Source organism: Euprymna scolopes, chromosome 6 (assembly GCF_053919585.1).
Source record: "Euprymna scolopes isolate OS-2025 chromosome 6, ASM5391958v1, whole genome shotgun sequence".
Classification (NCBI taxonomy): Eukaryota; Metazoa; Mollusca; class Cephalopoda; order Sepiida; family Sepiolidae; genus Euprymna; species Euprymna scolopes.
The window spans coordinates 83,215,521-83,241,500 of record NC_136487.1 but is presented as its reverse complement, the minus strand read 5'-3'; the positions used below and the strand labels follow the sequence as shown (position 1 = coordinate 83,241,500).

The 25,980-nt window shown below is 35.3% G+C and overlaps 1 protein-coding gene across 2 annotated transcripts in view; it reads right to left on the bottom strand.

Moving 5' to 3' along the window:
* Positions 1-4,430: 4,430 nt before the first annotated feature.
* The window catches only part of LOC145277726 (uncharacterized), a 44,570-nt gene continuing 23,020 nt past the window's right edge, over positions 4,431-25,980 (bottom strand). For both annotated transcript variants that reach the window (XM_080129429.1, XM_080129428.1), the window contains one exon: positions 4,431-25,426. In XM_080129429.1, coding sequence (XP_079985555.1) covers positions 17,338-24,528 — 7,191 coding nt within the window. In that variant the 5' untranslated portion in view covers positions 24,529-25,426 and the 3' untranslated portion in view covers positions 4,431-17,337. The remainder of the gene's footprint in view (positions 25,427-25,980) is intronic.

The following is a 25,980-nucleotide window of genomic DNA, read 5'->3' as shown; positions in this document are numbered from 1 at the left end:
GCCTGTACTGAGAGGGGGATGAGCGATCAGCTGAATTCTTAAATACAGGGCATACTGATGATATTTTCCAGGATGATGTGAAGCAATTCTCCTTAAGAAGGTTATGAAAAGGAAGGGTTGTAAAGAGATAGCTTCGAATTTGGGGGTATCAAAACCAAAGCAAAATATGATGAAAGTAAAAATAAAATAGATAAACCCCATAATTTATTATACCATAACTGTTCATACTGAAACACTTATCACAATAGTTTGTGGATCTATATTAAAAAAACCTTGTTAAATTTTGTGACATATTTTCATTCTATGGAGGTCAGGTGCGAACAAACACCCCATAGTTTTATTATACCATATTTCTTCAAACTGAAACATAATTATCAAAGTATACTTACGCAGATAGATATGAAAAATCTTTATTAAAGTTTGTGCCTATTTCCATTCTATGGAGGCCAGGCGCGAACGCAGACCCCACAATTTTATTATAACATCCCTATTTAAGTTAAAACATACTTATCAAAGTATTATGTACATCTATATTAAAAACACTTGTAAACTTTTTTTTTTTTTTCAAATTTTTTATTTCCATACTTTGTGGACCAGACGCGAACGCAGACCCCACAATTTTAATGAATCATCATTATGCCAGATCAAACATACCCATTCCTGTGTCTTGATACATTTTCTATCATTATATGTGATCAGTTTTCTATAATAGTCAACCATATAGGAGCCTATTCGTGACCAGACACACACTGATGTTCAGCTTTATATTATAGATATAAAACTGATCACATATAATGATATATAATAATATAAAGCTGAACGTCTTGGTAACATTTTGCTTTATAGCAAACAAAGCCAGTAGCATAGATATCTGTGTAGCGACTCCACTACAAAACTTTCCATCAATGATCGATGCCTCGGTTCAGTCTCAAAAGACAATAGATACTCCCTGTAAGAGTAGCCGCCTCAGTAATTGTGAGGTAAAGGTTGTGCAATCTTCAACCACACATCTAAATTGGCACTGCTTGAGTCCAGTGACAAGGAAAAATGCTAGATGACTGAAAACAATGCCAAGATAAATGGAGAGCACATAGAGCACGTGGAATTCTCAAATGGTCACCTATTTTAGTACTGATGATATAGGGGGGAGGGGGAATAAACTGCAATCTTGCAAACATAACAAATAACTTTGGAAAAAAAGACCTCTTGCAAACTAGACAATCTTGAGGCACAATTTTTATGGGCTCTGTGCAGAAGTTTGGTTTGCTCAACACAAGTAACAATAGCAGCCCCCTAAAATCCAACACTTCTTCACCATGTTAGGGGAAATCACAACATGGTAATATCAGAACTCCTGTTAATAAAAATCCATGAGACAGAATTGGTCTTTTTTTTTCTTTTTTTTTTTTTTGCAATTATCTCATTTTGTTTTTTTACTAAGGATTGGCATCCTGCTGGATGCCGTACATTCACTATTTCAGACACTCCAACCGAGAGATCTTTTTAAGATTCTAACCATTGCTTTAATGCAATTATTTTTATTTCTCTTGCACTTCGTTCACCAGGTAGTTTTTGAAATTCTTTTTCATAAGTCTGATTGCTCTTATAATTACTTGAATGATGGATATCTTTGTAAGATTCTAGTTTCTTTTCATGTTGTACATAAAACCTTGGTATTTCGTTATCCTGTTTAAACCAGCATCATTAAGGACACTGACTTGAACTAGAGTTGCTACTTTCTCCCTATTGTCCCACATCACTATGTCAAGTTTTACAACTCTGTTTTCTAGATATAACTATGAAATTCCTACAGCTATATAAGTGGATGGTGTATTTCCAACAGTTCTTTTCTTTATGGTATATGTTCCCATTACTTGCTGCTATACTGAATATTCAGCATTTTACAGGTGGTCCAGTGGAGATATTAACATACTCCATTGTGTCACATTGTATAGTAGCCCTTCCTTAGCAGAACCTTACAACTTAATGTCATGCGGATCACGCTCTCTACTTGTGTGTGGTATTAATAGAACCTGCTCTTGTTGGCATTGTGTAGGCCATTTATCTTAAAGGCATCGGTCATCAAACCTTGATCTTAGGCAGCCATTATCATTCTCTCCTGATCTTAGCCAGTTTACAGAGCTTTACTTATCCATATATTCCTGGAATAAGTCACCCAGAAAATATCTGGCTCACTGTTGGTTAGCCCATTCTTTCAGTTTTCTGCAATAGAAAGTCTTGTTGCATTTTTGGTGACTTTTACACTATGTTTATGTTTGTTTTAAGTTTGTCTCAGTTTCTAGGCTTGTTTTATGTTTGTCTCAGTTGTAAAACAGTATCGTCTGAAATGTTTGACCAGTTTTGTGACTGCCTTAATGTGTGGCAAGCAAAGACGTATCAGACATGGAATCACAAATCAATGGAGTGAAAGTGGAAAAGTTGCTTCTGTTCTGCCCTTTGTCTGTTCTGGGTCAAACCTTCCCTGACTTTGCATGCTCTCAGTCTCAAATTTTTCTGAAATTTTCACTGCAATCAATGAGGAAGACTTTGTGCAGACGAGACGATCTTGAGGCATGATTTTCGTGAGATACATAGATTGATTTGCTTAATAAACAAACAGGTGTCAGGCAGTTGTGGCAAATACTCTCTAGAGGCCCTATGTTGCATACTAGAGACCCTATGTCAGTAAGTAGTGATTAAGATAGCTAGTGTGAATTTTGACAAGGATTACATTTAGTACATGTCAGCATGACCAGATCTGCAAATAGAATTGTAGCCAGAGATAGGTGACGTGAAGTTGAAGTGAGAGAAAAGGTTAAATGCAGTAGAAAATCAGAAATTGAACAATATGAGGATATGATGAATGAGTTTTGTCTTCAAGTGAGAGAAAATTGATGTTTTCAGATAGTTCTCTTCAGGAAGCTCTACGAATGAGACACAGCAAAATAATGTAGAAAACTGATAATCTCAGCAAATGTGACACCACCACATGCCATCCGTAACAACTCACCAACCCTAACACTGTGCCATGGACTTCCAACTCTTGACTGTCATCGACTGTTGCAAAAAGGCCCTCAATTGTCATGTTGTTAACTGAGCACTGTCATAAAACTTGCAAAACACTCCGTTATGTCATAAAACCCATTGTCAATCCTAAAGTGTCCGCAAACTAAATGTAAACTGCTATACTTTAATTAGAACTCCAATGTAGCTCTATTTTATCTGCGTTAAGGGGCAAATTCCAATCTATTGTCTACTGATAAACCCTATTTCCTTTGCTATATTTCTTTCCTTTTTTTTTATTACTTCCAACACATAGGGTGGGAGGTACCTAAAGTATCACACAGATGTCTTTATCCATCTGTCTCTCATTTTTCAAATTAGATAATTAAGTTAAGAAAATAATTATTAGTTATTTAATGCCTCTCTCCTAAGTCCATTTTCTCAAATAAAACCTTGAAGAAATTCAGCAAACGTCTCCTTGTGTCTTTCTTGTATGAGAAGTTGACTTAGTTAAATAGATAGGACGATTTTGGCCACACATAAAATGTGGTGAAGATAAAGAGTATAAAAAGAGCACTATAAACTTTGTATGCATAAAGACTTATTTTATTTGGTTTATTGATTGCTCATTATTGAAAATATAACCATTTGGTCAACCTAGAAAGAAAATGTTAATTGAAGCTGCTAAGAGCTTCGATTTTTGCAACATAGCCTGTCGAGACAACTTAGTACAAGAATGAATAAGTTGGCATCATAAATATTAAGTGTACACATTCTTCTATCCTCTTATTCTCTGATCGACGCTTTTCCGTGCATGGGCCGTTGATCCCATCATGGTTGTACTGTTTAACTTAAGACAAATCTACTCATACGTGACTTGGTGGCAATGGAAACTTGCTGGCTTTCAAAGGTTTTATAAGTGAATGGTTGTTCATGGGAGGAAAAACCAATATCTAATTCTAATTATTTCTTAAGTAGTCTTACGATGGCAACATACTGGCAGAATCTTGAGGCAACATTAACTTACCTTCTCTATTATCAGATGCATGTTGCCTTTCTTGCTTCCTAACTCTGACTAGAAACTTTGAGTCTGTCCCCGTGATATTATTTGACACATGCATTTCTAGTGTTTTTTCCAGGAGCTAACTCTTGAACCCAGTTGCAGCTAGCTTGATTGAGGTGGACCTCAATCACGTTATTTGTTTGCTGCCAGGTTATCCTGATATGTACTATGTAACCCTCACTAATATTCATACTAGTTAACATCATCTCTGCTTATTGGCATAGGGTCCAAATATCTAACATGGGAATCCAAATATAAGTTATGGAGTATTCATAAAGAAGAAATATCCAACAGGGATGGGCTACATGTCGAATACTTTTGAGAAAAAAAAACAAAGAAAAAAGATAAAATAAACAAGACAAGGTTGTGAGATTTTATACCTACATTATAGTGGTATAGTTTTATATAAATATATACAATGTTCAAGACGGCACCATTAACTGTTGACAGTTATACATGGACAGTGTGGACTCTTCACGGGGCCTGTACATGCACACAGACACACATCTACACATGCGCATTAACAAAATTATATATAATATATATATATATATATTATGCACACATACATACGTACAAAAACAAAAAAAATCACAGGCCTAAATGCACAACACAGTATGTGCATATATAATTTATACAGATTCCTACTTCATTTGGCACACATATACAAAATAGACATTCATATCTACATGTGCACACAGGTGGCAGCCTATATATACACAGACCTACATATAGACATGCCCTACTTGACACCTCTTTGTAGATATGCATACCTATAGATGTATATGAGTGAACGCATCACATATATATGAATGAAGAGTTATAATGCAATATAAGGTGGATCTTTATTTTTTCAAATTGCAAAATTAAATTGTGAAAAAACAAAAATATTCTAATCTAAAATTCGACTATAAAAGCTTATTTTAATTAAAATAAAATAAAATAAAATAGGCCGTTATCACAAGATTTATAAAATTAATTAGGGATGAGTTAGCATGATGACGTTCAACACTTTTTGTAGGGGTAACTTAAAAATGTTTATTGTGTTTTGGGTTCAGACTCTTCATACATATATATATGAATATATATATATATATATATATATACATATATATATATGATGCACAGTATATTTATAACATAAATATTGTTCAGCTGGTAAGTACTTGTTGCAAAAACATTATTGGACAGTTTCTTGTATTTGAAAGGTTTGGGGAAAGATCTTTGCTGAATACTAATCAACTGAATGGTACTAAACACAGATCTGAATTTGGCAAAATATTGTTGAACCCCCACCATGCCTTTCAATGGAGAACCATTCTTAATCTGGGTCAACCAGAGTTCAGTTGATGATGGTGGAGGTGGGAGGAAGGAGGGTTAAATGACAAAAGAGGTCCCTGCAACATACTAAGTTTAAAAAAAAAAAAAAAAAAAAAAAAAAAAAAAAAAAAAAAAAAAGACCCTTTTTCAAGGATTTTCTGAAAATTTCCTGCACAACCAATGACGACACATAAGTTCCGATGGCAACTGATATTTTTGACATCAGTTGGTTCGGTTTATAGGAGGGATACAAATCTTAGCAGGAGAGCAGCGAATAGAAAATCCAAGAATGTAGAGCATGGAATACAGAATCCAATTTTACCAAAATTGAATTTATATTAATATTTCAACAATGGTACGGAATTTCATAACGAACTCTTCTAACTCAGTTTAAATCTGATTTTTTTTTCTTTTTCTATTGACTATAGAAAATATTTGACAATTAAAAAAGAAGTTCATGCAAGAAGCCAGTTTTTTTTTTGTTTTTTTTTTAATCATGTGTCATGGTTGAAGGAGTCAGTTCTTGAGGCATTATAATACCAGTTCTTTTTTTGTTGTTGCTTTTTGTTTGTTTGTTTTTCCTGGCAAGGACTAATATATTATTGTACAATGTGTATTAAATGGGTTCAAGTTATGGCAATATGTTGGTTTTATTTTGTTTTATATAAATTTTTAACAATGTTTTTTTTTCTCATCTTTTGGATTTGACTTTTGAAATGATAAAATAAAAAAAAATGTTTGCAGAAATGAAGAAAAGGTGAATGAAAATGGACTTTGATTTGGTTTATCTAAAAAAGATGGCGTTATCAGTTCACAGTAAACAGACGCAAGTTTTTTTGTTTTTTTTTAGAGACTGATGAAAATAAACACATGATGAATTGATTGAGCTTTTCTTTCTTTCTCAAACTCAATCCAGGCATACCAAATATGGTATGCATTAAGATTTTTGTGAGTTGAGCAGTTGGCTAACACAGTGACAGCTTTTGATAGTTAAAAAAAAAAAATTTTTTTTAATTTTCTTTCTTTTTCTTATTTTCAATAAATCAGATCAAAAAAGAAAGTTTTGTGATGTCTTTTTGTATGAACAATCATGGAATGGATTGATTTATGCATGCAGATGAAGTGGATAGCAAAAAGACTTGTTATGACTTCTATGATAATCTTCTTAGTAATTTGAATAATTGAAACAAACTTAGATTGAGGATACTAAGCTGATGAATAACCTGCAGATTGTTACATGCATGTTAAGAAAGAAAATAACAAAAACAAAATGATAGAAATAATCGATTATCTCCATTCTCAACTCTGATGACTGAAGCTTAAAGGGGTATTTCAAGAAAAAGTATAGTTTCATGAATTTAAAACCTAAGTATATAATCATTATCCACAAATTTGAAAGTTAAAAAGTATTTATATATGAAATAATAATCCATGACCCCCCCCCCCCCCTTCGAAACAAAACAAAAAAAAAGAATCTGCATTCTAGATTCTTCCTTTGACTGGCTAATTAGTTGATTGATTTTTTAAAAATCTGTTATTCTATTGAAAATACCTTTTATTTTTGCAAAATATTTTCATGTATATATTTTTATATACTTTTAAATTTATGCTAACCAATATTGCATATTTTTTTTGTTTATCCTCTGATGAAAAAAGCCTATTTTTTTTATCCATAAGTTAAGGATTTTTAATTATTATAATTCCTTGTTTTAATTTTTGATGGATCAACAAATATTTTAATTTTTTCAATCTTATTTTTCATCATCAATTTTTTATATTCCTGAGATATACATATATATATATATATATATAAGTTCAGATGTATTTTTTAAATAAACTTAAAACTAATATTTTTCAAAAGTGATCAATACTAGGTACAGCTCTATAAATATTCATAATATAAATGTACAAAAAGGTTTATGACACAACTGCAACCATGTTATAGCGAGATTGCCTCATTGGAATCATAAATATTTATTTATATATATATTTAAGTTTGAATAAATGTTTTTTTTATATATATATATTTTCAAATTTATGATAACCGGTGATGGATTTTTTTTACTAATGTTTATGCTCTGATGAAAAGACCCTATCTTTGAAAATCCAGGGATTAAATATGTTTATTTATTATAATTCCCTGTTTGAATTTTGGATGGATTAATGAATATTGTAATTTATTTAATTTTTATTTTCATTAGCAAATTTCTCGTGTGTGTGTATAGATGATTTTCCAAGCTTTATAACATCAATGTATTAGTGGAGGAACTACTGAGAACTAATAAAAACCGGAAAATTAAAAAAAAAAAAAAAAATTAATACAAAATAAACAAACAAACAAAAATACATTGTTTTCCTTTTTCTTGCATTTTAGAATCCATAATCAAACTGATGGGCAAATGAATTGTGGAATTTATGAACTGCTTTGTTTTGTTTTGTTTTTTCTATAAAAAAAAAAAAAAAAAAAAAAAAAAAAAGGGAAGACTGATATTTGAATATGAAATAGTTTGAGATTTTATGTTTACTTGATTTGGGAGGGAAGCAGACATGTTTGGATGACAATATGTAAAAAAAAACAAAATAAAAAAAAACAAAAACAAAGCCAAGCCATCCAATGGTATATATAAATACAGTTCCATGGGAGTATAGACTGTAACAGACTAATTCGTTGGTTTATGTGATGGTGAACACTAAGATTCACCATTTGTAAATGAAAATGAAGAAAAAAAAATACTAATCGATAAGATATTATAAGGTATAAATCGATCAATGTTTTTTTTGTTTACAATGACTAGAGACAGCAACAATATATTTTTTTGATGTCTTGGAGTAAACAAAAAGTTGTCAGTTTTTTGTGTTTTTTGTTTAATTTTCATTTAGAATATCTACACACCAATTCAGACAATAGGAAATTGAAAGCTGGCAATTTTTAAAAAACTATTTTCATCAGATTAAATAATAATTATGCTTAATAATAATAATAACTGAAGCAATAACAGCAGCAACTATGTTTTGCTATTGAGAATTATACAAACGAAAATGTTTAAATTAATTGGAACAATTGAATTGGAACAACGTTGCATGTGAAAATGTACTTTTAGAGATGTTCATGAATCTCTACAAGAGGCTGTCGGTCAGTTTTGGTTAAGTAGAAGTTTCATCCATATTATTTGGATTCTAAAGAATACTGTTCTCATCTTGAGGGTCATTTTCATGTTTCAGTCAATGTGACCTCCAACCTTTTTTAGGTACATTCTGTCAAACTTGGAAATCTTTTTGTTGAACTCGTGAATCTGCATGAAATTTCAATCAGAACCCCTTTATTTAATCCATGGAGGTACACTTGAAGAAGGCCGGAGGTTACAGCAACCAAAATATTGTGAGAACAACACTCAAGATGAGAATCCAAATAATATGAATCCTCAATCCCCATCTAAAAAATTCAGAAACATAAGTTTCATCATTAGACATGCTGATTGAAAGAAATCTCTTACTTTAGATGCTTCCAAACATTTCTATTATAAGTGGTTTCATTGGTCGGTCATGCATAAATTTGAAGCAACATTTTTGTCGTTTTGTAAAGTTTAAGTTTGAAGCAGCATTTCTAAACACATTCACACATCTTTATAAATAGGTATCACAAAGGAGCCAGTTTAGTGTGCGAAAACAGGCAACTATGGTGAAATTTCCTCCAATTTGAATTTGTAGTAACTCATTTATTTTTGCAGATTATTTTGATAAAGTTTGGATGTGAACAAAATTTAATCTTGCTTCTTGTCCAGAATGCCTTCTATATAAAAAGGAAAAACAAAGAATAGTCTATATGATGTGAAGAAAATAATATATTCCAAAAATCATGTAGTTTTATTTTTAAATAAGAAAATCAAATTTTATGAATAACTGAGGAGTGACTCTCTTGCCCATTATTTTGAAAAAGTCTCCAGAAACAATGGAAAATAACTCAACAATAATTCAAACTTGCAAGATTTATATTACAATGTCTACAAATTCTCATTAATCGCTCAAAAACGATTTTCTTTATAAGAATAAAACTATTTGATCAATTTACATGATTTTTGGAATATGATATTCTTGTTTTGTCATACAGACTTTTGTTTTAACATAGGGAGAATTCTGCACAAGAAATAATTTTTTCTCTTTATAAATATACAATTCTTTCTCTTGTTTCATTAATAGGTTATTTTTCAGGTTACTTTAAATTAGATTACGATTTTTAGTGATGGACGATTTATGTTTTAATGTTGATAGTTCTCAACTTAATGTGCACAATATTGTGAACTAAATATAAAGTTTCAAGTTGTTTAAAAATCAAAAAAAATCAAAGATAAATCTTTAGTGAATGGGATTAAAAAGTTTGCCCTATTATTAAATGGCATTTCATCTGTTTTTACATGGTCCAAATCTGAGGGTATTTTTATTCATTTACTGTTAAAGAAAATTTTAGCTTTATCTTTACTGTGCTATGAATATTATGACTGAAAGTGCTAGCTGTTGAAATTAATCTTATATAAACAGTCAAAGTTGCACTTCTGTGTTATTTTTATACATTTTTTTCAAGAGGAAATGGGATTTTTCCAAGGCTAGCATGATCTAATAATTATTGCTTCCATTATGATTAGTTTTCATTTAACAAAAGATCTGATTTGTAGGGATTTTTCACTTATTTAAATCCAGTATTTTTAGTTATACACTGTGAAATTTGCCTTCTCAACCAATAGCACACAAGACAGCAAATTTTCTGATTTCCAATAAACTTTGTACAGCTATAATTCAATCATTAATAAATAAATTTGGTATCATTGTATCATGTTTGGAAATATTATGAAAATAAAAGTTTTGTTGAGAATACTTACTAAAGTAGATAAAACTTTGGTTTAGGATACCTATAAGATGCTCAATCTGTCAGTCTGTGTCATGCTTAATTCTAAAATAGCATTTTCATCACTAAATATGGAGATCAAATGGAGGTGTAACTAAGTCTATAACATCAGTTTGAAATAGTATTTTCTAAAGAAAATGCACACATTGAAAGAACGCATATTAATGTTTTTATTTAATTCTGAAATAATTCTTAAATTCACAAAACAAACAATTTTGTTGAGTTGGTCACCCCATACTTTATGGCATGAAGATTAAACAAAATTAATATATTAATATTTGGATTATTCAGACAACTATTCTCATCTTGGATGTTATTCTTCTAACGTTTCAGACAATATATCCAAGAACCTTCTTTCACGTTCATCTTGTTGAACTCAGGAATCTTCATGTCACACCCTGAAATCCATACAGAATTTCAAACTGAACCCTTTAATTCATGGCTGGGAAAAAATGTTAAGTGGTTTTAATTGTTATTCTTAGTTATTATTGCCTGTAGTGAGAATTGAACCTTCAACTTACAAAAGATTGTTAGTTTTAAAGAGTTAAGTTTGAAATTCTGTATGGATTGCAGAGTTCAACAAAATGCACCTGATACTTAATTCAGTTCAATAAATTAAACACAAGAATAAAAGAAGCATGCTTCAGTTGCTATGTAGGGAAAGGGGAGCAGAAATTTACACAGAATAGGATACAGTGGTTGAGCAACTGTTCAAATTTCGCCTTCAATTACTCCATCATTGCCACATTTATTGCGCTTTTTGGAAGTCCATTCCATGGCCCAGGGATCCTGATTGAAAAAGCAGCCCTCCTCCAGTTCAATCAAAATCCGCAGTAAAAGATTTTCTGGTATTGCTTGCATGGACATTTTTCTCAAGCAAGAGAATAGTACATCTTGAGAGTGATCATCATGTCATTAAGGAAATTGTAGGCCAAGATAAAGTTAATGAGTAGTCAGTCATTAATCTTTTCCAGATGCCGGATATCACATATTAGATACGGAGTAGAAGCCTAAATGATATACTCTAACAACAGTCTGATAAGGGAAACATAAAATAGGAGAAACATGTCAGGAGTGAGTTTGCAGGAGTATTGAATGAAAAAATATGGAGCTCCTTGTTTTTCAGCCTGAATACAATGTTTAGATGGCTTGAAAGACAAAGAAACCAAAAGGCCAAGACTTTTGTGTCATGTTCACCTCCTTGAGTAGAGCTGTGTCACTGCTGAAAGTAAAAACCAAGTCAGGAGGATGATGCATTGCAATATGCAGCATTTATCAACATTGAGGCATAAATTACATTCGATGAACCATCTCCAGGCATGTTGATGGCTAGACTTGAGATCACCAATCTTCTTCCTACAGAATAATAATTTGACATTATCTACAAATAGGAGCATCTTTCCACCATTGTTGACATAGTAGAAACAAAATGGCACATAACACGGAACCATGGAGAACACTATTGCATGCATCCATTTCAGACGAGAGACTGACATTTATTTGAACTCTGTATGTACGATCACTAAGAAGGAATCATATCCACTTTATAATCGATTCATAGAGGCCATAGGTGTTGAGTCTATATAAAATAAGCAGTGATTATCAGAATCAACCCCCTTGGCAAAGCTCTAAAAGATAATGTTAGCAGTATCTCAAATGTTGGTGGCCCATTCTTCCAGCACAAGTAAATTTGTGAGACACGGTCATTTTGAAATTCATGTATTTTCTTTTTTTTTCTTCTTTTTTGCATTGTGAAAATAACATTCAAGATGAGAATAGTTTAAAAAATCCAAATTATCAATCCTCATCTCAAAAGTTCTGAAGCATGAACAATAAGTATTATTTCGATTATTCGAACTACTGCACTCATCTTGAAGTTTATTCTCACAACTTTCCCATTGATACAAAGTCCGATTATCTTTAAGGTATATCTTGTCACACTCATGAATCTTTCAGTCAAACTCAGAAGTTGGGACGGGAATTTCAATCGGAACTTTTATTTAATCCATGGGAGTAGCCTGCCCTCTTTTTTCAGCCATGACCAGGTAGAAAGACAGAAAGATTATCTTGAATTCGACAATACACACCTAAAAAAGATTAGCGGTTACATTGGCCATAATGTTGTGAGAATAACAAGATGAGAACAATAGTTCTAATACTTCAAATTATCAATCCTTATCTCAAAAGTTCCAAAACATGAACAACAATATATTAAGAAATTTAAAATAAATAAATAAATAAATAAAAATTTGAAACCTTATAATTGGATAGAAACAATTATTTTAACAGCTACATTTTTTTTTTTAGTTTATGCTTTTTTATATATAACAAGATATATGAAACAGACATTGTAGGAGGCAAGGAGATGCAATGATTACTAAAAACGCAGTTACACAAATTTTCATATGCCTGACTGGTAAATAAATAATTCAACAAGTCAAAGATCTATTCTATTTATGTAGATCAATCATACTTGGACACAGACACTGATATTTGAATAGCTACTTTTGTGCTTTAACTTACATTTGCATTTGGGGGGGGGGCAAAGGAAGTAAAGCAGATTTTAAGTGCTGCAGCAGTAAATAAAATGATCAATAAAACTAAGTTAATATCTCATTGTTCTGTCCTGATAAATAAAGCAAATGGCTTCATTTAAAAACCCACAATATATGAATTACTGATTGAGAATTGTATTCTACTTCATATGCATGAATACACTGATTTCTGAAGAGCAAGAGACACAATATTCTAATATATTGAACTCAGTAGTAACTGAGGAGTGACTCTCTTGCCCATTATTATTAAGATTATTTAAAAAAAAAACTTATTTTTAAGGAGACAGGAAACATCTTTTTTCATAAATCTAAAATCGATATTGCAAATAGAGCTGCATACCAATTAAGAACCATTTTTGTGGCGCAATTTTTTTAAAACCAATCATTAACATTTTCATTTTACATTGAATATTTCTCTCTCTTTTCAACATGAGCTTGTAGAATAGGATGAGTAAGCATGTCAGTCAATTTGTGAGGGAGGGCTGCCACACCTCGACTATCCAAAATATATTAAAATAAAGTCAGCTCACTATCAAGATCCATAAAGGTTTATTTTCAACAAGTTTTGTCAGTATTGATCTCATTTAACATCAGAATTAGTCCACTCGAATCTATAATAGTTTGTACTTATGATAAAGCGTTTAAGAAAAGATTATAATCTCAGGTTGCGACTACAATCAGAATGAGGCGTTATATTCTAAAATGTTTAAACCAGAACTAAATAGACATGAGAAGACATGTTACATATGGCAGAAATATACTTTTGAAATGAAGAGATAATTCATCAAGTACGGTTGTTTCTCTTTGAGACCAAAAGAGAATAACCTTATGGTAAACCAGAACTCCATATGAGAATGCTGCTAATCTTAGTCTTTTCTATAAATATTATGAGACATGTTCTTCAGAATTGTCCAATCTACTCCCAGCTTCTTTTTGTTCCAGCTAGTGGTCTCTATCAATTTGCTGTTTTGATCCCCTATTGTAATAGAGATTCCTATTCAAGTAGCTTCTTTCCAAGAGCTGCAGGCTTGTGGAATTCTTTTTCTGTTTACTGTTTCTCCCCTACCCATAATGTTGGCCTTTTCAAGACTAAGGTCAATAGGCATCTCTTATCTTTGTGATAATCATCTTTTGTTCTTTTTAGCTCCTTACATCAATAGGCTTCATACCTTGTCTGGAGCGATTTCTATTTAAAAAAAAAAAAATTAAACAGGTGATTGATCTGACATTGAATATCACACCCATTCTGTAATGTGTTAGAAAGTGTTTCAGAGTTACGTTTTAACACATGGTCATACATTGAGAGTTTTGAGAATTAAAATTGAAAATTTTCACCAGGACTCAAATTAGATTACATGCCATATAAGATTTGGAGAAACAAGAAGGAATGGCTAATGATCCTCATCCACTTTTTAAAGATAATTCACAAGCAACTCTTTGTTAAGGAATTATAGATCCATTTAGTTAAGTAATTAAAATCTGTGCACCATTTGGATCAATCTAGCTATTATACTTTTCTTGGTTATTATTTTCATTTCGATTGATATAACATCCAATCTTCTTCATGTGCATCATTTCAAACTTGTGAATTTTTATGCCAAACTGAAGAACCCATAGAGAATCGTGATGTGAACCCGTATATACTGTGCAGGTTTATCGAGTGCAACATAAAGATTTTCAAGTTTGAAAAGATGCAGCTGAAAAAGGTCAGAGGAAATGCAGTTGAAATGTTGTGGAAATAACAAGATGAGAATAGTAGTTTGGATAATCCAAATTATGAAACACAAATAAAATCTAGTTTTATGTTAAAATCATTGTCATCTCTTGAAATAGACCAAGAAAACAGCTGGCCCTAAAGATAGACAAATAATACAGACTACCACCTCAAGATACCATGAATGTAACAATGTTTTAACCCCATTACACACACATATTCAATCAATTATTTTATTGTATTTGTTAATAAGTTTAATTTTCTTTTTTCATATACTAAGAAGAGCTTAATGCTGTCAGTCAGATATCTTACCCACTGAGCTATTCAGATATATTTTAACACTCTTAAACTAATGTTTGTGGATTAATTTCATTTTGTAATGTGTTAGAAAAGTATCATTAGCTTCTGTAAAAGGCAGCTGGAGATGCAGAATTTCTTCTGTTATGTTCACAGTCAAATTGTACATGTGAGTATAATTATATTAAAAGGTATACTCCCTAGTATGTCTTTGTTTCAGAGACAAGCAGAGAGGTGTTTTCTTTTATTATTATAATATATATATATATATATATATATATATATATACACACACACACACACTAGCAGGCCGCCTGGCATTGCCTAGTCATAAAATCCATATAAATATTATATTTTAATTCATGCAGATTTCTTAATTATTATCATAGAGACAATTCTCTATTGATTATTAAAGTTGAGTTTTTTCTTGCTCTAATGCATGAAATTTAAGAGGAAGACATTCTAGTATACGGAAATATATATATTTACCTATAAAGTTTAGGTTTTTTTCTTGCTCTGACATTGGAAGCCTACTTCTTCTATTTAAAAATTATTAAAACAAACTTCTCAATATACTCAGTCATGGATATGTAAGCGACTTCATGAAGGTTAACTAATTTGCATAGTTTGAAAAACAAGTGTTCATTAATTATTCATTTTTTATGGTTTTTTATTAGGTGACTGGTTTCATTTAACTATTACACTAAATTCTATTTTCGCATAGTTTCTACATTCTTCATAATTACATAGGATAAAAACGTTTTAGCACATGGAAATATGTGTGTGTGTGTGTGTGTGTGTGTTAATGACCTTTTCAGTGGGTGCATGAAAATACTCAGCCAAACTTCTCTTACTTGACTAAGGGGAGAAAAATAAATAGCAAATTCTTTTTATAAAAATAATTTGTAAAAAGATTTGTAAATAAAATTATGTATTTTTATATGGTATTTTCTGTTTGTTTGCTTACAGAAAAAACAAACTTTTTTTTATTATTCTGTAAAGTTTACAAAATTTTAAAGAACTCAAAAAAAAAAAAGGTTGTGTTGTATTTGTTTTGTCTGCTAATTGTAAGTTTAATTGCGAAGTTAAAAAGGTGTGTATTTAAAAAAAAAATCTTATGAAGCAGCACTCTCACTAATCTTAGCCACTAGCCACCACTGGTAATGTGAACACATATCTCGCTGCTCAATACCCCATAATCTCAAATAGTAGCCCTTATGTTCCAAGTGACAATATACCATATTTGGAGTGAAAATTAATTTAAAAATACAAAACAAAAAAACAAAACAAGCTATTATTGACTTTTTATCTAATCAGAAAGATCGGTACTATTTTACATATAACCATTATTAGCCAATGAGAATTATAGATTCCACTGGACCCAAATATTGTACTGTTTATAATAGGTTTTGGATACAAATTACAACCAATCAAGATCAGATTATGTCTTCTCTTTCTATTAACTATTAGTGATTCTAAATTAATAGGAAAGATGAATGCTTTTTAGAATAACTATTATTTATTAATTTTAATCATTTTTGAACCAATGAAAATCTTAGATTTCATGTATCCAAAAGTTTCTGCTTAACATCACACCATATTACTTGCATAGAACTGATTACAGATCTAAATGGACTAATTCACATACAAAATAAGATTTATCTCAATAAGACTCAGCATAATAAATGTTTATAGATCTGATATTTACCTGACTTTATTTTGATACTCATTTAATATCAATATATACCAAATAACTAATGTCATCATTATTAGTCTTTTTGGTTCGGATTCAGAATTCGACTTAATTAAAAAAAAAAAAAAAATACAGAAAATACAAACAAATCTTTATGATGTATGGTATCTGATTTTTTTAACAAAAAAAAAAAAAAATCAAATAAATAACAAGCAAGATGGGAGTCAACATGCTGTTTTCGGTGTTAAAATTCAAAAGTGACAACTTAATTTGTCTATGGAGACTTTGTATTCAAAATAATTAAAATTTTTAATCCCTAAAAATTGCAAATTTTTATTTTCTTAGTTAAGAAAAAAAACTGCTTCCTCAATTTATATGATTTTTGGGATATGACATCTTCATTCTGTGACAGGTATGTACTTGATAAAGATGTGTCTGTATTTTTTTTTTTAATTAAGTCGAATTCTAAATAAGAACCTTCGTTTTTGTTTGTTTCATATAAATTTTAATGTTTGAATGTTGTTAAATAATTTTTAGAATGTGACTTTACCAAGACTACTTGTTAAAACCAAGTTCCATCTGTCTTTGTTTACACTTTTTGGCAACTGATCTGATCTAATATATATGAATGCCCTGGAAAAGTCATTTTTGATTAAGGTTTACCAGGTTTAAAATATACAAAAAAACTTGACTGTTTTCCAGAATAACACAATATTTTAATACTGGTAAGCATTAATCAGAAGCGATTTTTTCAGAGTACTGACGGAACTTGAGTTTAACCATGCTCGTCTATCAATTAGAGTTATTGCATGTCATCTCGTGTGTACGCACATGTATCTTGAGAGACGACGACTGGGAAAAACGTTTGTCACAGTGTTTGCAATGAAACGGTTTCTCCCCAGAGTGGGTGCGTAGGTGGGCGGTCAGGTTGGATGACTGCGAGAACCTGCGCGGACACCACTTGCACGGGAATGGCTTCTCCCCTGAGTGGACACGCAGATGCCGGCGCAGATCAGACATCTTGACAAAGGCCTTGCTGCACGTAGGACATGAGTAGCGACGCATACCAGTGTGGTAGCGCATATGAGAACTCAGTTGGCTCTGTTGCGGAAACGTCCGGCTGCAAATGCCGCACGCATATTCCTGTGCAACTTTGCACTTCTTCCCCCCTCCAGACACGGAAGAGCTTGATGACAGAACAGTACCTTCTCTTGGAGATGACAGAGCAGTAGATTTGGATTGGTCACCTGCAATCGAAGTGTCTATTTTCTCGTTGGTTGCCTCCGACTCTTTGGTCGCTAATACAGAATCAGAATCGAATACGGATTTGTTCCGAACATTCCAGCTTGAGTGTAATGATTCTGGATGACTGGCCTTACCTGATGATATGACGTCTCCTCCCCCAGACAATTTTTTTATCGTTTCATTGGTTGTCTCTGACTCCTTGGTCGCTAATACAGAATCAGAATCGAATACGGATTTGTTCCGAACATTCCAGCTTGAGTTTAGCGATGTGGGACGACTGGCCCTACCTGATGATATGATGCCTCCTCTTGCAGACAAATTTTTAGAACCTCTTTTATTTTGTGCAGATGCTGCAACTGCTGATCGGTGGTGCCTTTGTGTCTTAGATAGTGCAAGAATGCAAGAACTGGCCAGGGTGAGTCTACACCGATTATGAGTCTTGAGATGGCCCATAAGATTTGATTTCTGTGAGAAAGTTCGCTGACATAAACCACATCCATAGGGCTTTTCACCAGTGTGTACCCGGGTATGTCTGTTACGGTCCGATGATGTGAAGAATGCCTTGTCGCAGTAGTCACAGTGGTAGGGACGCTCACCAGTATGTGTTCGCAAGTGGTAACGCAGATGAGACGACTGCGTGAACGTACGAAAGCAAATGCTACACTGGTTTGCAGCAAACTTTTCGGGTCTTTTATGACGTGCAAAAGACGAAGAGAGCATCTTAGGTGGTGTGCTTTTTACTGGTGGAAAATCTTCAACAAGGACGATATCTGGGTTCTGCTTGATGCCGGTTGCTTGGTATTCTTCATTTTTACTATTGTCTACATGCTGTTCATCTTTTTTGAAACTGTCATCTAGTTCTGGTTTAAGATGAGGCTGCTGATCTCCAGAGGAGACTGCTTGCTGCTCAAGAGATACTTCATGCTCCAGTGGCAACACAGAGTTGTGGGGGTTGTTATCTGCAGCATCTATGGAAGTATCCACATTGTCACTGCTTTTCTGAACAACATATACATTGTCATCACATTTTACTATCTGTAAACTGCCTGTTTTGGATATATCTGCTGTATCTTCTGGTATATCACTACTGGTAGGGTAAGAGTGAGTAGGCTGTTCTTTTAATTGGGCCCACTTAACATCCTTTGCTGCTTCTGTATGAAGTCTGCATACATGCTGCATAAGTAAACTACTGCTGGGAAATGACTGCATGCATACAGTACAGATATGACTTGTAGGAAGATATGATGTTGCAGTTGATGGTGATACGTTCATGGCAGTACCTACAGACGACTGAATAGCCAACCAAGCAGGAACATGTTCGTCACCACTCTCTGATTTTAGATCAATTTTCTGTTCATCACTTTCGTTGACCCCTAGAACTGTGTGTTCAGGTTGTTGCTTGGAGAGGAGGGAATGAGACATCCGCATGTGACAAGTCAGCTCAAAGTAAGTGTTAAATTGGCAGCTGCATTTTGAGCAAGAGAAAGGTTTTTGGATTTCTGCACCAGAGGATTTAGCATGTGTCTGCTGGTGGCGTGCTAGCATGGAGGACGTGGAGAAGCGCTTCCCGCAGGTGAAACATCGGTAGGGCCGGTCGCCAGTGTGTGACCTCATGTGGATAAGCAAGTTGGAACGTTGGGTGAATCGCTTGCGACATTGGTTGCATTTAAAAGGTTTTTCACCAGTGTGTACTCGAGTGTGTCGTTTGAGGTCAGACGAGGTGAAAAATGCCTTCCCACAATGCCTGCAGCCGTATGGACGTTCGCCTGTATGCGTCCTTATATGGTAGGTCAGGTGACAAGCCTGTAGAAAAGTCCGTCCACAAATTTCACATCTGTGTTGTTTTTTGGATTCCATACCACCTGACAGGTGTACAGTTATCCCTGACGCGTGGACTTTTTTTTCCGTCTTGACTTTTCCTTCAGAGACAATAACAGAGGATGCAATAGAATTTGTAGCTCTCTCAACTGAATTTTGGTTGTCATCATCAATGTTGTTGTCATCATCATCATCATCGAGAACAATCTCAACATGTTGAGCATTGTATTGGTTGTTAATTTCCTGTTTGACCCAATGAACTGTCAAATCTGATGGACATGATTCCCTGCTTCCATCTTGGTTTGAATTCCTGCCATTTTGTTGTTTTTCGTTACTGATTTGCAATTGATTCTCTTTGATTGAATTCCCAAATGGAATTGGCTTAATCTCTTCTACTGGGTCATAGTAGGTATCACTCATAGAAGACCAAAGATGAGACGATTTAATGACGCTTCCATTGTCGAGGGCAGATTTATAAACAGGTGGCTGAATGGCTACTAATACACTCGTCTCTTTGGCTTTTCGTTGATGGACTAAACTTGTCTTGGTTTCCATAATGACTTGTGATGCAGCTGTATTGCAACTATTCTGGATATTTACATTATGATCATTATTATTATTATTATTGCTTTCTTCTTTAAAATCTGGTCCCTGCCTAGAATCAACAACAACTTCATTTGAATTCACTGCCTGCTTAAAATCTTTGGTCATGTCTCTAGACTTGCCGTCCAGATGGACACTTACATGTTGGCCCAAACTTGACAACTTTACAAACTTCTGATTACACATACTGCACTGGAAGAGTTTCCGGCAAGACCCGGACCATTCTGCTGGGGAACGATGCTTAGAGAGTGGATGATAAATGCTACCCCACGTTTTATAGAAGCGACGACCCTTCTTGTGTCTAATTCTACAATGGATACCTTTTCGGTGAGCTGGTCTTTTGTGCAACTCATAGTGAAAGCTGAATGTATGCCCCAGATTCGAACGCTTGTGACATACGGCATGAGCAAAGCTCGTTCCCTGCCAACGGCATTTGTTGCACCTATAGTTTACATCTTTCACTCGACGAAGGTGCCATTTTATGTGAAGCAACAATTGGGCATTCTGTGAAAACTGGCGGGTGCAATAGCCGCAACGGAATGGTTTCTGTATCCGGTGGGTTCCATAATGCAGCAGGAGGCTGGATTGAGAAAAGAATGCTCGTTGACAAATCTTGCAGCTGTGATGCTTTTGCTCATTATGATTCATTATGTGTCTGACAACTTGGCTTGAATGTTGGAATGACTGCGAACAGAATGGACACTGAAACGCGTTTGAAGATTCTGGGACCGGTTTCTTTAGTGGCTGCAATATCTCAGAATAAGGGGCGGTTAGTTCTGTTGTAGTTTGGGGTGCTAACAAGTTTTCAGCTAACGTTCTTCCAGATATGCATTTCAAGTACATATTACCGTCATCACCAACATAAGTTCCAAGATCCATGGGTATTGCTTCAGAATCTCTGTTCTCTGGAATTTCTCTATAGCCTTCTTGTGGCTCTTCTCTCTCAGCAGATTTATTGTTAAATAGATTTTCATCTGGATATTGAGCTGTACTGTTTTCTATTACAGTGCATATAGTTTGATCATCATCATCATCATCATGAACTTCAACTTCTACAGTACGCTCTTTTTCTTGGGTCAGCTGCACTGTTTCTTGGGCGGTTTTAACAATATTTTCCTGTTCACTGGTTGACAGCTGGACGTTCTGAAGATCGGCCTGAGTCTCAGAGTGGGTAGCCATGTGGTATTTAAGGAAGTTGGCACGGGAGAAGCACATGTGGCACACACTACACCGATATGGTTTTTCCCCAGTGTGCACCCGACGATGGCGGTTTAGCATGGCCGTGGAGAAAAATTCTCGTGTGCAGAAGTCGCATTTGTAAGGTTTGACACCAGAATGAGTCTTAACATGGGAAATAAGATTCGAACTCTGGTTGAATCGTTTCTCGCAATAATCGCAAGCAAAGGGCTTCTCCCCTGTGTGAATCCTAATATGGCGCTTAAGGTCGGATGACGTCAGAAACTGTTTCCCACAAGAAGTGCATGAATGCGGTCGGCGAGATTTGGGCCCTGTCCAACCGACACCCATTCTAACCCCCAGGGCTGAAACCTGGTTGTAAGGATGCGCATGGGCGGCATGTTTGGACAGCAGATGCATGCTAGAAAATGCACGCGGACACTGCTTGCATTTAAAGTTCTTTACCGTGTGGCAGGCAAGATGCTTGCCAAGTTGAGCAAAGTCTGCAAACGACTTGTTACAATGACTGCACCGGAATGGCTTCTGCGACGTGGCATGTGTGCGAAGGTGTGACACAAGGTTGGAGCTCTGTGTGAAGCACTTGGCGCAGAAGTCGCACTGAAACGGCTTTTCACCTGTGTGTATGCGGGTGTGACGATTCAGGTCGGACGGCTTGGCAAAGGCCTTCCCACAGTGCTCACATTTGTATGGCCGGTCGCCCGTATGTGTTCTAATGTGGTATGTTAAGTGGTTTGCCTGGAGGAACGCCTTACCACAATGTACACAGATGTATTGCGGCCTGTCCTGGCCAGCCAGGAGAGCAGCAACCTCATCATTTTCTTCCTTGACAGCAGCTTCTTCAGCAGCCTGGCTTGCTCCAACTGAGTCGACCATGTTTTCTATTTTACAATGATTGCTCAGCTGCTGAATCTCTGTCGCCAGGGAAACAGAGTGGGATATGGGAAGTGCATCTACTTGGTTGGGATCTACGTCCCCGGATAGTGCTTTGGAATGAGAAGGATCAGCAGGGTTAGATGAGATGGTTGAACCACTTTGGAGTTTAGATGATTCAGTTTCAATTCCTACATCAATGATTTGATTCTGAGACGGCAGCGTTGATAGAGACAAGGATGATGAAGAAGAAGACGAGGAGGAAGAGAGTTCTATGCAGGTGATTTCAGTTTCTCTACTAGCCTTACCGTTCGAGTAGGCACTGCTCAAAGTGCTTATGTCAACAAACTCATCACACATAAAAGAAGACTGATTGTTGCTAACACCGAAGCCACTGCCAAAACTGGTCAGACCATGGATATCGGTAATCTGTGTACAAGGGATCCTATTTGTAGACAATGGAGTGTTATGAAGTGAAATATTTTGTCCAGTTTGCGGCGATCGCTCAAATGAAGGTGATAAAAGTGGGGAGCAATTAGTGATAGAGTCTTTTTCATCGCTATGGTTACTGATGTAGAGAGAAAGAGGCCCCCGGTGGGAAGATTTTGATTTCTGTTTCAAGTCCTCCATGATGCTCTCACTGGTAATTAAACATGTTGGAATCTCATGGAGGAGAGAACCTTCTGTATTTTTGTCCATATGGAAATCTCTTTTTATCCTAAACGGTGCAAGAGATGAACTATCATTTCTGGTGGCTTCAGCATCCTTGTTCTGTCCCTTTGCTTCTATTTCCGCCCCTTCTTCCTTCTTTGGACATAAACCCTGTGACAACATATTCTTCAAAGTAGAAACATCAGGCTTAATATCTAGTAGTTCGGCTGATCCTATCGCGGAGGTTGGCTTTGCACAGACATCAAAAAGTCGATGTGTACTGTCTTCCAGAGACACTAGTCTGTTGCTTACGCAAGAAGATACGTTGGCTGGGCCTTCCTTACACCCAAAATAAGAGTTCTTTGGTAATGTAGCAGCAGTAATGGTTGTGGCCACCCTTTGGGGGTTAGGGTCTGATATTGCTTTCTCGTTGAAGTCAAGCAGGACCGTCTTAACAGTGAAATCATCATTTTCTTCTTCACTGATCAACTCAGTTTTACCTGGAGGAGATTTCAGGGTGGAGTCAGATGTATGCTTGTTAACCACTAGTGGAATTGGTGCAGCCGAGACGCTGTTGTCATTCAAACCGTGCTCAACTTTCAAATGCCGTACAAGATTAGAAACTTCTAAGAAATGCTTTGAACAGAGGCTGCACATAAGTGGGTTTTGGCCCTCAACAGTGAAACTGTCCCCTGCGCCTGTGGAAGCTGAAACTGCGGCCAGAGCAGCTGTCAAATCATCCTTGGGTAAAGCAGCAGAAAGTTCAGTGGGGTGAATCATACCTGACATCAGGGAAGATATCAATCTTTTAGTTTCCCAATCTGTCCGAGAATATGATACATCGTCAGATTGATAAAAGTCTTCAGTGATGGAAGAAGTTTTTACCGTTTTCCTATTAGAAGATTCCTTTGGTGGGGGAGCGTGTAAGAGCTCGTCAGTATGAGCCAGTCTGGAACCCTGAGTAGCATTAGTGATTAACTGGTCCCTGCCATTGTTACTTTGGTCGTGGGTTCTGCTGTGTTGCGTCAGAGATGCTCGAGTTGTGAAACTAGCACTGCACAGGTGGCACTGGTGCTGAGAATCACGACTATGGGTGCGCAGGTGGACCTTCAGATTAGAGTTCTGGGTAAACCGTTTACCGCAGAAGCGGCACTGGAAGGGTTTCTCTCCAGTATGGATGCGGGTGTGGCGGTTGAGGTCAGACGAAGTGGCAAATCGTTTTTCGCAGAAGCTGCACCCGTAGGGCCTTTCGCCTGTGTGCATGCGTATGTGAATGGTTAACATGACGCCGCTCACGAATGTCTTGTTGCAAATGTTGCATTCGTGCCGAGATCGTTTGGCACTGCCGCCAGCTTTCCCACCAGCACTACTGCTGTGCACAGAACTCATATGGCAACTGAGGGCCTGCGCCTTTGAGAATGTCTTGCTACACAGATGACAGCGATGGGACCCGCCCGATGCACTGTCGCCACTCTCGGTGCCATGCGTCCGCAGATGACTCATGAGGTTGCTCTTCTGGCTGAAGCGGCGATCGCACCACTTGCAGGAAAACGGCCTCTCGACAGTCGGCGAGCGCATGTGGCGGCTAAGATCAGACATTTTGTAAAAAAAAAGTCTTGTTGCACGTTCAACACTGGTACGACTGATAACCTGTATGAGTCCTAAGTTGAAATGTCAAATTGCCTAACTGGCTAAACGTACATGGACAGAATTGACAAGTGAACTCCTGTGTGCTGTCTGACAAAAGCTGAAGGATTGACAGATGTTTCTGTCAGTTGTTTAGCAATGGTGGAAGGGGAGCGGAGGGTGATAGATGTGTGACGGAGATAGGTTCTGATCAATCTGGACACTGTTGTCAACAATTAACGTTGACAATTCCATAACGTTCTATTGTCAAAATTGGACATTATGAGAGCAGTGTGACACGGACTTTAGGGAACATAAAGGACGGCCAGACTGTGGGCAGTGTTTCTTCGCAAGTTGCCCAGGTGATAAAAGAAGAGATGAGAAGAGGCCACAATACCGCTTTGCTATGAATGTGGCAGTGGGAATGTGTGTGTCGATTATTTCAGGGTGGATAACCCCTTGGGTTCGTTTATCAATTTTTCTGCAAATAATAAATCTGGGGAGCATTTTGATATTGGACGTCAAGCACCAACACAAACTTAGACACATGGCTGCTGCCATCAATACAGCAACAAAAAGGATATGCAGAGTGTGTCAATGGTCAACCATGAAGTTGTAGTGGAGTTAACACAAAACATTCTTGGAAGCTAGAGACGAAACCAACGCTGAGGTAAAATAGATGGGTGATGTTCTTGGAACTAGTTTAAAGTCTAACCACCATCATTTTTAGCAGTGATCTGCAGTTGTACTGGATGTGCTTTCCATTCATTAAGCCAAAAAAAAAAAAAAAAATCTCAGGGAAAATGTGAATCTGCCAAAGTTTTGCAGAAAGCCCAGATCGCTATGAAGAAAACAGTGATGAGCCTCTTGACTGAAATAAAAAAGAAAAAAAGATAGTTAAAAGATAATAGAAAGTAAATTATATAATAATGAAGATAAAACTGATACATAACAATTATAAATTAAATGCTATGTAAAAAAAAAAAAAAAATGCTGGTATGGAGATTTGATGCTATCCTGAATATACAATACAGGATTGGTTGGTTGTTTTGTTTTATGGCATATCAACCTTATCAACATTATTTAATGCCAAATTTGGACATTCTGGTAAAAATTTTAATCCTTCAAGTTCTTTATATTTTCAAATATTTATTCATAGTTTTTAGTTTAGTTGTTTTATAGAGAAAAATTGCTGTTTTTAGGTTTACAAAAGATGATCAAATTTTGAAAAGGGGGGAAAAAAACCCCAACAACATTAATATTTGTTGCATTTCAATCAGGAAGCCGATACCTTCAGATCTGCTGATCTGGTAGTATAATACAGGGGCCTCACTAGGAGAGCAATATTTTCTGTGAACAAATCAGTATGTTCATTTTTTTACTCATTAAAAATTCAAAAATTTATCTAATATTAAGATTTTGGAA